Source organism: Peromyscus californicus, unplaced genomic scaffold, assembly GCF_007827085.1.
Source record: "Peromyscus californicus insignis strain IS unplaced genomic scaffold, ASM782708v3 Scaffold_2__1_contigs__length_46816999, whole genome shotgun sequence".
Classification (NCBI taxonomy): domain Eukaryota; kingdom Metazoa; phylum Chordata; class Mammalia; order Rodentia; family Cricetidae; genus Peromyscus; species Peromyscus californicus.
Genome location: NW_026294540.1, coordinates 30,737,945 through 30,752,375, shown reverse-complemented (window position 1 = coordinate 30,752,375; position 14,431 = coordinate 30,737,945). Strand labels below are relative to the sequence as shown.

The following is a 14,431-nucleotide window of genomic DNA, read 5'->3' as shown; positions in this document are numbered from 1 at the left end:
AGACCAAAGCCTTCATACATCAAGTTGGGGGGACCAAAAAAAAAAAAAAAAAAAAAAAAAAAGGGAGGGCCACTCTGATGGCTGACCATTCAAAAGTAAAAACAAAAGTATTAAGGCGGAAGATTTAAAAAAAATTTTGCAGTACATAATTTACACAGAAGCAATGTTGTCACCTCCCCAGTGTGGACTCAGCCACCCTCTTCTAGGTAATGGGGGTGGCTTTTGGGAGAGTGAGGGACTTCCTGTAGCCATGTATCTCTCATGGACACTTGGAATGACTATTAAAAAAGAAAAAAAAAAAAAACAACAATGTACAATCAAAGTCCTCAGCCACATTGTAGAACTTTGGGGGATGCTTGCTCCAACCGACTGCTGTCGCCTTCACCGTTCCAGTTTTTAAATCCTGAGTCAAAAGCGCCAAAACAAAACAAAACAAAAAAAAAAAAAAATTTTTTAAAAACTTAAAAAAAAAAACAAAAACAAAAACAAACAAAGCCATGCCAATGTTGTCTCATTTTTTTTTTCTGCGCAAGTTAGGTTTTGTCAAAGAAAGGGTGTAAAACGCAGCTCAGTAACAGTCCGCCTAGAAGCATTTGCGGTGCACGATGGAGGGGCCGGACTCATCGTATTCCTGCTTGCTGATCCACATCTGCTGGAAGGTGGACAGGGAGGCCAAGATGGAGCCACCGATCCACACAGAGTATTTGCGCTCAGGAGGAGCAATGATCTGAAGAAAGCAAGAAGATACAGTGATGGTGAGCATTCTGGATGCCGGTCTTACCTGCAGCCAAAGTGTTTGCTCTGGCAACCACAGGGCCCACCCCACCATGGGTCCAGGCCTAAGGGTGCTTAGTTCACCTTGATCTTCATGGTGCTGGGAGCCAGAGCAGTGATCTCCTTCTGCATCCGGTCGGCAATGCCTGGGTACATGGTGGTGCCACCCGACAGCACTGTGTTGGCATAGAGGTCTTTACGGATGTCAACGTCACACTTCATGATGGAATTGAATGTAGTTTCATGGATGCCACAGGATTCCATACCTGAGGGGAAAGGGAGACATAGACTTAACAGTGTTGACTCAAGAGTTGGTCACCATTAGATAGAGAAGGAACTAAGTCACTCAACTCACCCAGGAAGGAAGGCTGGAAAAGAGCCTCAGGGCAGCGGAACCGCTCGTTGCCAATAGTGATGACCTGGCCATCAGGCAGCTCATAGCTCTTCTCCAGGGAAGAAGAGGATGCAGCAGTGGCCATCTCTTGCTCGAAGTCCAGGGCAACATAGCACAGCTTCTCTTTGATGTCACGCACGATTTCCCTCTCGGCTGTGGTGGTGAAGCTATAGCCACGCTCGGTCAGGATCTTCATGAGGTAGTCTGTCAGGTCCCGGCCAGCCAGGTCCAGACGCAGGATGGCATGAGGGAGAGCGTAGCCCTCATAGATGGGCACAGTGTGGGTGACCCCGTCTCCGGAGTCCATCACAATGCCAGTGGTACGACCAGAGGCATACAGGGACAGCACGGCCTGAATGGCCACGTACATTGCTGGGGTGTTGAAGGTCTCAAACATGATCTGCAAGGAAAAAATGGGCCTTTGTCAAGCTCTGAAAGCCACAAATAGTCAAGGTAGGTGGGATTGTCAGGACAGATTTGGGACATGCAGAGTGCAAGAACACAGCTAAGGTAAGTGTGCTGGGAGTCTCAGGACAGGGGCTCCATTTAGACCTACTGTGCATCTACTGAATACACACTCCAAGGCCACGTATCACCAGCCTCATTAGCTTTGTCACACGAGTCATTGTTAGTACCTATACCCACAGCACCGTAGGCTTTTAAACACCTAGTCTCAGAAAGGCAATCGAGAGAAAAAAGACCTCATCTGGGAAAAAGTAGAAACTGCAAAGTTCCAAGGGAGACTCAGTTCATAGAAGAGAGTCCTATGGGAGAATGGCAGAAGAAAGACAATTGAGAAAGGGCGTGGCTGAGAAGTTGGCAAAGATGGAGGTGGCCACTGGGGCTGCTGACCTGGGTCATCTTTTCACGGTTGGCCTTGGGGTTCAGGGGGGCCTCAGTGAGCAGCACGGGGTGCTCCTCAGGGGCCACACGCAGCTCATTGTAGAAGGTGTGGTGCCAGATCTTCTCCATATCGTCCCAGTTGGTGACAATGCCGTGTTCAATAGGGTACTTCAGGGTCAGAATGCCTCTCTTGCTCTGGGCCTCGTCGCCCACGTAGGAGTCCTTCTGGCCCATGCCCACCATCACACCCTGCGGAGGGGAACGGTGTTCTCAGTACAGCCACCTCCCTCCAGGGGAACCCCAATATCGCCACCCTCAAAGAGAGGGGTCACCTACCTGATGCCTAGGGCGGCCCACGATGGAGGGGAAGACGGCCCGAGGAGCATCGTCGCCCGCGAAGCCGGCTTTGCACATGCCGGAGCCGTTGTCGACAACGAGCGCAGCGATATCGTCATCCATGGCGAACTACCAGGGCACAAAAGAGGGCCGTGGTCACCGCGGGGCCACCAGGCGCAGCCGCTGCCGCCCTGCCCACTTCCGGCACGCCGCGGCCTCGGGCCGCCAGGGGGCGCGCGCCCAAGCTCGGGGGACAAAGGAAGCCCAGGCCGGCCGCGTTATTACCATAAAAGGCAAACGCTGGTCCGGAGGCGGCCCCACGGCAGGAAGCCAGGCCTCCGCCCCCTCCCCAAACGGGCACAAGCCCCGCCTTCGCCCCGCCGGCGGGCGGCTGGTGCGCGCGCGCGCGGGAGGCGACCACACCCAACAGGAAGCGCGAGCGGGCGCTCCGAAGCCGCTACGACCCCGCCCCTTCCGGACAACGGCCCCGCCCTCGCCCAACCCCAGGTGGCCGTGCTTCAAGTCTCAAATACGCACGCGCAAGTTTAACTTGGAAGAGGGGGGAAGAGGAAGGGCTCCCTCCCCAGCGTGCACGCGCCCCAATACCCAGCGATAGGGCGCGCAAGCGCAGAGGCCTCCCAGCCCCCACCCGGCCGCGCCGCGCCCGCCAGCCGGGCAAGCCAAATGGGCAAACCGGTTTGGACAAAGACCCATGGGCCACCAAGGCGTGATCATAGCATTTGGCTCCCAACATTGTGTCCCCTCAAAGTGGGCAGATACGACTCAGCACCCGACAGCCGCATCGGTTCTCCTAGCGCCCACACTGCGACCCTAGTGAGTCCCCAAGCATCGTGCTCTGAGCCAGAGCAGGTCCACGAGTGTCTACACCGTGGCAATGCGGCTGCAAAGGGTCCGCACTCTGGGCGGAAAGTTGCATCTGCAAGTGTCCACTCCACAGCCAGGCACCACCCTCCACCCTTCCCCGGTGTCCGTACTGAGTGTCTCCCGCGACCCTGCCGTGAGGTAACTGCCCACGGGAGGGCTGTGGCCGGCTGGGCCTGGTGTCCCTGCTTACCTGGTGGCGGGTGTGGAGCGGCGAAGAAAGCTGCGAGAGGCCTGTGCTCGCGGGTGGACGCGGACTCGACAGTGGCTGCGCGTTGCGCCGCCGGGTTTTATAGAACGCCACAGCGGCCACTCGAGCCATAAAAGGCAACTTTCGGAACTGCGAGCGCTGATTGGCTCCGCGCCGCTCACTCACCGGCCTCGCCGCACAGTGCAGCATTTTTTTTACCCCCTCTCCCCTCCTTTTGGAAAAAAAAAGAGAGAGAGAGAGAGAGAGAGAGAAAGCGAGAGAGAGAGAAAGCGAGATTGAGGAAGAGGATGGAGAGTTTTGGCGGTGGGTGCTGGCCCCATAGGCCCGGACATGCACGAATAGCCTCTGCCCTTGTGGACACTGCCGGGATTCAGGGTCCCGGTTATCAGGCCTGCCATTCTGGGGGTCACTCACCCACCTTAGGACCCTCTGGGTGTGGATGTCATGTGAATATTGAGTACCTCGGTGGGCAAGGGTCAGCATAGAGGCCTGGGCCATGTTTACGTGGCTTCTTGTTTGAGGGACACGCGGAGCCTGGATTGAATGGGCAAGGAGTCACTCCCCCTTGCCAGCTATAGACCAAAAGCCAGATCTGGGGGACTTCTAGTGAGGTTCCAATTTGCTAGGTGTGTTGAGGTACAATTTAGAAGCAGAATTGTGGTTGGAGGGGTCTTCACGGGTTTGGGCCACTTAGGAGACCCAGGGCCACACTCCAAGGACAGGGCAAGCCTGGTGGTTCAGTGGTTGGAGTTGTTGCAGGAAGATGTCTCCCGATGTCCCCTGCCCCAGACCTAGAGAGGAACTGTGTTCTATAGAACAAACAAAACTTGTCATGGAGTCGGACACTTTTGGAGGGCTGCCTGATCACACCCAGGCAGGACTAAGCCTCGGCCGTTAGCTGGTGGCTCTGGGTGGTTGCCAGGCACCATTGGGCTGGGGCCCACCATCTATCCTCTGTTTGTTATGTGCAGCCACAGCTGAACTGTGTTCTAGTTCATCTGGAGGCTGTGGGGACTCTGGGAGTGACAGCGTGCTTAGAAAGGAGTTAGTGGTGCCTGGAATCCCCAATCCACCGCAGAAGACCCCCCATCCCCCACCCCCATCCCGCTCTCCTCAACATGGGTCTATTTATCAAACTTGAGGCAAAACTTGAGCACCCAAGAGTGTTCTGTTCAGCTGATATCTACACAGGAGATCGGGGTGAAGGACCCCTGGCTTAGCTTAGGGGGACACACACCTCCTGGGAGAAGGTGACAGAAAATTGAATTTAGGCAAGAAGGGTGCTTCAGGTGAGATGCTCTGGGCCTGCCATGGCTTTGCATATGCATAGTAGGAGCTCAGTGAGTGTAGGTGTTGAAACCGAGGAAGGCTTCATCCATATATGGACTACATCAGTAGCCCAGCATGAGGAGGCTGAACCAACTTCCTTGTGTTAGGCGGGTAGCAGGACATTCTGAAGTTGCAGAGGCCTCCAGTATAAAAAGGGTGACCCCAGCATCTACTGGGAGCACACCCCCAGGTTCAGAGCTACAAAAGAGATTTGACAAAAGTCTTTTGCAGTCACCAACCCTGGGCCTGAGAGAATTTTCCCAGCCTGTCCCCTCCCTGCCTCCGGGGGACGGGACTGCCCTGGCCCTGGCCCTGTATCTCTCAATTGTTCAGGCAGTTTGCCAGCTGCCTGGTACCTGCCAGCCCTGCAAGTCACAGGTGGAGGTGGGGCAGGGTGAACACTGCCTGTCGATGAGGACTGCCTAGAGTGTTCCCAGGGGGGCTCTGGTGGGGTGCAGGGGAGAAGATACCACCTGCCACCAGGGGTGCAGGATGAGGTGGGAGCCTCTTGTGGGACACCAGGCAGCTTTACTGGGTAGGAACAGACCAGATTCCCAGGCAGGACCTGTGCTACCACTTTGTCACCTCTTGGTCCTGGGGCCGGTCAAGGGGCAGGCACTCTAGCCCCACCCGACTCTGGAACAGTTCTGATCTATCCCACTGGTTTATGGTTCTGTCCTGACTGCAATGGCCATTTTCCAGTGTTCTGTTACACATTCTTGAGAGAGAGAGAGAGAGATTGAATCTCTTGATTTGTTATTGGGTATTTGTGAGGGGGGCGGGGGTCATTCTTTTGTTTTTTTGACAGGGTCTCAGGCAGCCTATGTAGCCAAGAAACCTTAAACTCCTGATCCTCCTGCTCCACTTCCTGAGTGTTGTGATTAAAGGCATGTGCCACCATGCTCAGCTTCTCTTGTTTGTTGGAAACAGTGTCTCCCCATATAGCCCAGGCTGGTCTCAAAGTCCTGATCTCCCTGCCTCAGCTTCCTGAATAGCTGTGAAGACAGTCATGGTACCTATTCAGGCTAGTCTTAATAACTCAGCACCACCCCCAACCCCCACAACATCAAACAAGCCAGCCCTTTGAGGGGCTCCATCACCCCCACTGCCTCCCACTACACACACACTGAGGGGTCTGTTCTGTCAGATGAATAAGAGACCGCCTGGCCTGGATGTCCTCAGCCCTGAAGGAGGAGAGGACCCTGAGAGGACAGCAGGGCCGGAGGGGGCCTGAGCTATTGAGTTTGGGGTTCAGACAGGAGACACTAAGCACAGAAAACAGGGTGGCGGTGGGGGAGAAAGAGGAAGCAGAGGAAGGGGAAGGCAGAGGAAGTGAATCTGGTCTTCTGTGGAGAACTTCGCCCTCACAAAGAGCTGTCACTGTCAGGCAGGCACCCAGCTGGCAGTCCTAGCCTGGCCCAGCCGATGGATGACACCTGTAGCTTTAATACATTTTTTTTCCTTCAAGGGTCCCCTGCCCTGAAAGACCTTACAGCAAGAGAATATTTACAATCTAATTCTCCTTCTCTCAGAAGCCACATGTCACTTCTGCTGGGGACATTCAAGCCCAGCTGTCCAGGAAGACCCTAAGCTACACATTTGTAGGGAAGAAATTGAGGAAGAGGAGAACTTCCTGTTATACTGGCAAGGGTTCTGTCCAAGAGGGCGGGTCCCTGGAGACAGCAGGATGTCAGTAGTCAGTAAGACACTAACTAAATGAATGAGGGAGGGCCTGGAGTGTTCCAGAAAACATACTCCCTTTTTACAGACTAGGAAACTGAGGTGGGACTGACTGAGTACCCAGTGCCTTGAAATCTAGCCGTAAGGCCTCTGTACTCAGGGCCCCTCCCTGGGTAAAGTGGCCTCTGGAATGTCCCCGGGGACTGGGTCCAAGGACTGCTCCGAAGCTGGAATTCCTAGCCCCACCTCCTCCTTAGTACATATTTCTAACTCCTGGGGCTCAGTAAGGGCAAGCCGAAGGCTCCTGGTCATAGGGTACCACTGGAAGAATGTACTGGAAGCCTGCTGGTAGGGTCCTCCTCACCCATACTCTGATGATCCAGAGTCCCTCAGGGCTTTTAGAATACAGGAGGTTTGTGAATGAGTGTGGGGTTCCTCTAACTAACTTCTTAGCCTTTGGGGCCAGCTTCAGGCTGCCCTCTCCAGGCCCAGAGGGAGCAAGTGATCCAGGTAAGATGACCCAGAAAAGGAATAGCCTGGGGTCAAAGCAGCTGGACCTTTCCTCCCAAGCAGCTGCTGAGTTACACAGCCAAAATACCTGCTCCCTACTCTGAGGCTCCAGGGGCAGGGAGGCATGTAGGATGGTTTCTCCAGCCCTGTTTTGAGCAATGGGAATAAAGTAAGCAGATGTCTTGAGCTAGCCCTCAAACAAGAGAATGCTTGCTGGTACCAAGAAGGAAAGCAAAGGATTTCTTTAGGGCTGGCTGGGTGGCTCGGTGTAGAAAGGTGCTTGTCTCCAAGCCTCACTACCTGAGTTCAGTCTCTGGGATCCCCCAAGTTGACCTCTGACCTCCATGTTAGAACTGGGCCATGTATGCCCCCCCACCCAGACATAAATCAATGGAGGGTTTTTGTCTGTTTGTTGATGTTGTTTGCCTTTGAGACAGGGTCTCACTGTGTAACTCCAACTGGCCTGGAACTTGCTACACAGACTAAGCTGGTGTCAAACTCACAGAGATCCACCTGCCTCTGCCTCCTGAATGCTGGGATTAAAGGTGTATGCCACCATGCCCTGGCTCTAAAACATTTTTAAAAATTTTTTTTTTTTATTTTCCAGAGTTGAAGACCGAACCGAGGGCCTTGTGCTTGCTAGGCAAGTGCTCTACCATTGAGCTAAATCCCCACCCCTAAAACATTTTTTAAAGGTTAATTTATTGCTTTTTTTTTTTTTTTTTTTTTTTTTTTGGTTTTTCGAGACAGGGTTTCTCTGTGTAGCTTTGCGCCTTTCCTGGAACTCGCTTTGGAGACCAGACTGGCCTCGAACTCACAGAGATCTGCCTGGCTCTGCCTCCCGAGTGCTGGGATTAAAGGCGTGCGCCACCACCGCCCGGCTAATTTATTACTTTTATTTATGTGTATGTATGTGTGCCTACAGGAGTTTATGGGCACCATATGAATGCAGATGCCAGAGAGTTGAAAGCCACCTCATGAGGGTGTTGGGAACGGAACTCAGGTTCTCTGCAAGAGCAGTTAGTATTCTTAGCCACTGAGCCATCTCTCCAGCCCTCCCAACCCCCCAAAAAATTTTTAAAGGTTTCTACCAGGCAGTGGTGGCGCAAGCTTTTAATATCAGCACTTGGGAGGCAGAGGCAGGCAGATCTCTGTGAGTTCAAGGTAGGCTGGTCTATATATAGAGTGAGTTCCAGGATAGCTAGGGCTACACAGAGAAACCCTGTCTCAATCAACCCATCAATCAATAAGGTTTCTGTCGGAAGGGCACATGGTGAGGGTGCTTTTTAAATCTTTGTTATTTATATTACATTTAGTTATTTGTGTGTATGTGCCCCAGCAAACCCGTGGAGATTAGAGGACAAAGCCTGGGAGGCAGCTCTCCCCTTCTACCATGCAGGGCCCAGGAATCAGACTTTGTGGCAAGAGCTGGAACCCCTGAGCCGTCTCACTAGCTTTTTTGTCTTTCTTTGTTTTAGATTCTCATAGGCCTGGCTGGCTTTGAATCCCTGATCACTGGGTCCCCACCACTGGATGACACAGACATGTCCCACCATGCCCAGCTGTTGTTTTTGTCTTGAAACAGGGTCTCACAAGGCTGATGACCTGAAGCAGCTGTGTCGGGAAGACAATGGCCTTGACCCAACTCTTCTTTTTTAAGATTTATTTTGTGCCCCTGGAACTGGAATTACAGGCAGTTGTGAGCTACCTGTTTTGGGTGCTGGAACCGAACCCAGGTCCTCTGCAAGAGCAGTTAAGTGCTCTTAACCACTGAGCCATCTCTCTAACTTCTGACCTTGAACTCGTGACCCTCTAGTCCGAGTTCTAGATCCACCTTCCCATCACAGGAAACATTACCACATTCACACTCAGTTTCCACAGGATTGATAAACCTTGTATGTGTGTATAACACATGACAACATGAAGAGTCAGGGCCCTCTTTCCACTACATGGGTTGCTGGGGATTGAACTCAGGTCATCAGGCTTGGTGGCAAGCTTCTTTATCCACTGAGACATCTCACTGGCCCACGTTTGGTTTTCTTTTTTTAAATAATTTATTCATTCATGTGCATTGGTATTTTGCATTGGTATTTGCCTGCGTGTTTGTAGGTGTGAGAGTGTATGGTCCCCTGGAACTGAAGTCACAGACAGTCATGAGCTGCTATGTGGGTCCTCTGGAAGAGGAGTCAGTGCTCTAAACTGCTGAGTCCATGTTTGCTTTTCTTTAAGGCAAGTTCTCAAACTGTAGGGCAGCCTGGCCTCAAACTCACAGCCCAGTGCTGAGATTAGAAGCCCACTCCACTGCCCCAGCCAGGAACTGGGGAACTTCTTAGACTTCTTGGGAGAGTTTTGAAAAATCCTTTTAAAAACTACCTTCTGTCTTGGTCCCCTAGGGCACCGGGAAAACCAGCCCCACCCTTCTGGGGAGTTCCCACACTTGCAAATTCAAAGTGATGTATTCAGAAACAGAAAAGAAACTTCCAGGTCTCCCCCTGCACACACACCAGTAGAGCCCTTTCTCTTTGTCCTGTGGTGGGCAGGACTCCTGTCCCTGCTGCAGTTGGAAACATCACCCAGTGCTCAGTGGAAAGGCAGTCACAGGGATGGAGGGAAGCTAGGGTATCCACTTATCACTGGATCTAAATTAACAGCCTGTGCCGGGCGGTGGTGGCGCACGCCTTTAATCCCAGCACTCGGGAGGCAGAGCCAGGAGGATCTCTATGAGTTCGAGGCCAGCCTGGACTACCAAGTGAGTTCCAGGAAAGGCGCAAAGCTACACAGAGAAACCCTGTCTCGAAAAATCAAAAAAAAAAAAAAAAAAATTAACAGCCTGCAAGGGGGTGGCCACCCGCTTGATGTCACTGGAAGGCTAAGGCATTCCTGGGGACCTTGGTCTCTTCAGGTTGTCCAGGAACTTAGAATGCTCAATCAAGATGATCACCAGTTCAAGGCCTGCCTAGGGTACATAGAAAGCCTGTTTTGCCAGGCGGTGGTGGCGCATACCTTTAATCCCAGCACTCAGGAGGCTGAGCCAGGTGGATCTCTGTGAGTTTGAGGCCAGCCGGGTCTACAAAGCGAGATCCAGGACAGGCACCAAAACTACACAGAGAAACCCTGTCTTGAAAAAAAATAAAGAAAAGAAAAGAAAGCCTATCTCAAAGAGAGATAGAAGAGAGTTGGAAGAAATAGTTCAGTGGTAGAGCACCTGCCTAGAATCCCCCAGTGAGGGGCTGGGGTGTGACTCAGTGGTAGAGCACCTGCCTAGAATCCCCCAGTGAGGGGCTGGGGTGTGACTCAGTGGTAGAGCACCTGCCTAGATCCTCACACTGAGGAGCTGAGGGTGTGGCACAGCATGTGTAGTCCCTAGCTCATGTTGGACTTTGTGGTGCAGATATTTAATCTTAGCATTCAGGACACAGAGGCAGGAAGATCTCTGAGTTCCAGGACAGCCAGGGCTGTTATACAGAGAAACCCTGTCTTGAAAATCCAGAAGAAAAAAAAAAAAGCCCTGCGTGGTGGCCTAGGCTTTTAATCCCAGCACTTGGAAGACAGAGGCAGATGGATCTCTGTGAGTTGGAGGCCAGACTGTTCGAGGACAGCCAAAGCTACATAGTGAGACCCTGTCTCAAAAAACAAACGAACAAAAACCACTGCCTGTCCCAGATTTGGGGGTATATTTGGAAATGCCTCTCACAAGTGGAGAAGCGAAGTTTACCTAGGGGGATGCCAGCATGGAGGAAGTGGGATTGGGGGGCGGGGAGAGTTGGGTAGATGTAGGTGTGTCTGGCCACAGCTGACTCATAAGCTGAGCCCTAGGGGTCAGCCTGTGCCTCAGTCCTGGTCTCCCAGCCTGCTGAGGGCCTACAGGATACTGGGTGCTACCCCTAGCTTACCACACCCCTACCCAGTCAGCTGGAATCTCCCCATTCCTTAGATGAGCAAACGAGACAGTATAAGACCTATCACTTCAGCTATTCCAGGGGCTGAGGCAGGATGATTGGGAGAATTGGAGGCCAAACTATCAATCTAAAAAAAATAAAAAATTAACTAGGCATGGTAGTGCATGCCTATAATCCCAGCACTTGGGAGGCAGAGGCAGGTGGGTCTCTGTGAGTTCGAGGCCAGCCTGTTCTACAGAGTGAGTTTCAGGACAGCTAGGACTGTATGAGACCCTGTCTCAAAAAACAAAATGAGGCTGAGGATGGGAGACATGAGGTGTGGAGTGGGATGGAAAATGTATCAGATGCCTGGGGGAAATGACAGAGAAAAGTAAAGGGGAGCTGAAGGGAGAAGTTGAGGTGCTTATGTGTATATGTTTACATATATGAAAATTTCAAGCCGAGTATGGTGGTGCATGCCTTTAATCCTAGCACTCAGGAGACAGACAAGTAGATCTCTGTCAGTTAGAGGCTAGCCTGGTCTATAAAGTGAGTTCTAGGACAACAGTCAAGGCTACATAGAAAAACCCTGTTTTTTAAAAAAACATACCCCGGGCAGTGGTGGTGCACGCCTTTAATCCCAGGACTTGGGAGGCAGAGGCAGGCGGATCTCTGTGAGTTCAAGGCCAGCCTGGTCTACAGAGCGTGATCCAGGAAAGGCGCAAAGCTACACAGAGAAACCCTGTCTCAAAAAACAAAACAAAACAAACAAAAAACTAAAATAAATAAATAAATAGACAAACAAGCACAAATAAATAAGGAGATGGCAGTGGTCAAGAACATTTATTACTCTTGTAGAAAGGACCAGGATTAAGTTCTCAGCATTCACAACCATCTGTAACTCCAGTTCCAGGGGATCTGATGCCCAGTCTGTACCAGCACATGCATGGTACACACACAAATAAATAGGCAAAGTCCTCCCACACATAAAAGAAAATAAATCTGAAAAGCACTACATAAGTAAATAAATAAAAAGGGCTGGTAAGTCAGTCATGCTCATTCATTCTTGTAAGCCAGTCACTTGGAAGAATGGCACAGGATTGTACAGAGACCAATGGGTCTGCATTGTGAGTTCCAGGTCAAGCTAGGCTATAGATCCGGACACCATCTCAAAAACACACAAACAAGGACCGGGATGCGGCTCAGTTGGTGGAGTGCTTGCCTCCAAGCACAAAGCTTGGGGTGCCTTCCTCAGCTCCACGTAAAACAGGTATGGTGGCATATCTGTAATCTGGGCATTCAACAGGTGGAGACAGGAGGATTGGAACAAAGTCATCTCCAACTACATAGGGAGTTCCAGGGCAGTCTGGGCTCCACAAAATCCTGTTTCAAATAAATTAATATGTTAACAATGTAAAGTGCTGTAAGGCCAGTGAGATGGCCCAAGTAGATAAAGGTCCTCATCCAGCAGACCTGACAACCTGTTTCTCAAAAGAGGTCTTCCTACCTCCATGTGCTTGCCATGACAGGTCTGTGGCCACATACACATCACACACACTATTGATACAATTTAAATTTTTTTTTTCCGAGACAGGTTTCTCTGTGTAGCTTTGCACCTTTCCTGGAACTCACTTTGTAGCCCAGGCTGGCCTCAAACTCACAGAGATCTGCCTGCCTCTGCTGGGACTAAAGGTGTGTGCCACCACTGCCCAGCTGATACAATTTTAAATTTAAGTTAAAACATTTTTAAGACAGGTTCTCACTTTGTAGAGTTGGCCAGCCTGGAACTCTTGATGTAGACCAGGCAGGCCTTGAACTCCTAGAGGTCTGCTTACCTCTGTCTCCTGTGTGCTGTGTGTAATTAAAGGCATGCACTACTATGCCTGACTTAGAAAACAAAAAATTAAGATGGTGGGGATGTTGCTCAGTGGTAGAGCACTTGCTTGGCATATAAAGACCCTGTACTTAAATCCTAGTTTTCGGACAGCATATGCTGCATGAGATCCTGTGACCTACAAGATGGCTCAGTGGTGCTTGGCACCAAACCTGAGGACATGAGTTCAATCCCCTGAATCCACATGATGGAAGGAGAGAGCCTACTCCTTCAAGCTGTCATCTGACCTCTAGTCATACATAAACTGTGGCTATTTCAAGTATTCATACAATAAAAATAAATGTAATTTATAAAACAAAGCCAGGGGCTGGAGAGATGGCTCATCAGTTAAAAGCACTGGCTGCTCTTCTGAAGACCCAGGTTCAACTCCCAGCACCCACTTGGCAGTTCCAGGGGACCCAACATCCTCACTCAGACATACATGCAGGCATAACACTAATGCACATAAAACTAAAAATAAATAGATTACTAAAAAACAAAAAACAAAGCCAGACGATAGTGGCTGACACCTTTAATCCCAGAACTCGGGAGGCAGAGGCAGGTAGATCTCTATGACTTCCAGAACAGCCAGGGCTACCCAGAGAAACACTGTCTCAAAAACAAACAAACAAACAAACAAACAAAAAACCCCAACCAAGCCAGGCAGTGGTGGTGCATGCCTTTAATTCCAGCACTTGGGAGGCAGAGGCAGGCGGATCTCTTTGAGTTCGAGGCCAGCCTGGACTACCAAGTGAGTTCCAGGAAAGGCGCAAAGCTACACAGAGAAACCCTGTCTCGAAAACCCAAAAAAAAACAAAACAAAACAAAAAAAACCCAAAAAAACACCCAACCAACTAAACAAAGAAACAAACAAAAACAAAAAAACCCAAATAAAACAAGACAAAGAGCTGAAGAGATGCCTCAGTGGTTAAGAGCACTCACATGATAGGTCAAAATTGTAACGGCAGTCCTAGGGAATCCAAAACCTTCTTTTAGCCTCTAAGGGTACTGGATATACATGTGATACACAGACATATGTGTAGGCAAAACACCCATGCACACAGAATAAAACAAAAAAACTCCTTAAAAAAAAAAGCAAAGAAGCAATAAAATAATATACACCACACAGTCTGGCTATCACTGGAATATACCAGAACTTAATTGGGGCCTAGCACAGTACCATAGCAAGCCTTTGGGCCCTTCACAGAGTCCTAGATTTTGGGGTGCTGCTGTTTTCAAGGCCCAGTTCAATGGGCACACAGAGGCTCTACAATGCTGCCTCTTGCAGCCACAGGGCCTGGGCCTGGCCCAAGTTTGGAAACTTGATCAGCTGCAGATGGGTCACCTTCTAACTAGGACTTTCCCAGCCAGAAATCTCAACCTCTTTCTGGGCTGGCCAGGAACTGGAGCTGTCTGATGGAGAACCGGCCTGGCCCAGCTATCTGTACTTCTAGAATGCCTGGCCCCATGCCAGCTGTTGGGGGCCACAGGGGACATGCAGCCATACACTACTTGGTAGAGCTTAATCTTGGCTTTGTGGGTTTTTGTTGTTGTTGTTTGCTTGTTTGTTTGGTTTTGCTTTTTTTGAGACAGAGTCTTGCTATTTAGTCCTGGTTGGCCTGGGACTCACTCTGTAGACCAGGCTGGCCTCAAACTCACAGAGATATGCTTGCCTCTGCCTCCAGAGTGCTGAGATTAAAAAACCAATTTTTGATGGGCGG

General features: G+C 50.7%; 1 protein-coding gene across 1 annotated transcript; it reads right to left on the bottom strand.

The window, feature by feature from the left end:
• Nucleotides 1-463: 463 nt before the first annotated feature.
• Actb (actin beta) lies at nucleotides 464-3,553 on the bottom strand. Its single transcript, XM_052754162.1, has 6 exons — nucleotides 3,423-3,553; nucleotides 2,348-2,476; nucleotides 2,021-2,260; nucleotides 1,130-1,568; nucleotides 859-1,040; nucleotides 464-727 (listed from the first exon to the last, which is right to left on the bottom strand). The coding sequence occupies exons 1-6, from the start codon at nucleotides 3,549-3,551 to the stop codon at nucleotides 584-586; spliced, it is 1,263 nt and encodes a 420-aa protein (XP_052610122.1). The 5' UTR covers nucleotides 3,552-3,553; the 3' UTR covers nucleotides 464-583.
• Between the last annotated feature and the right edge of the window lie 10,878 nt (nucleotides 3,554-14,431).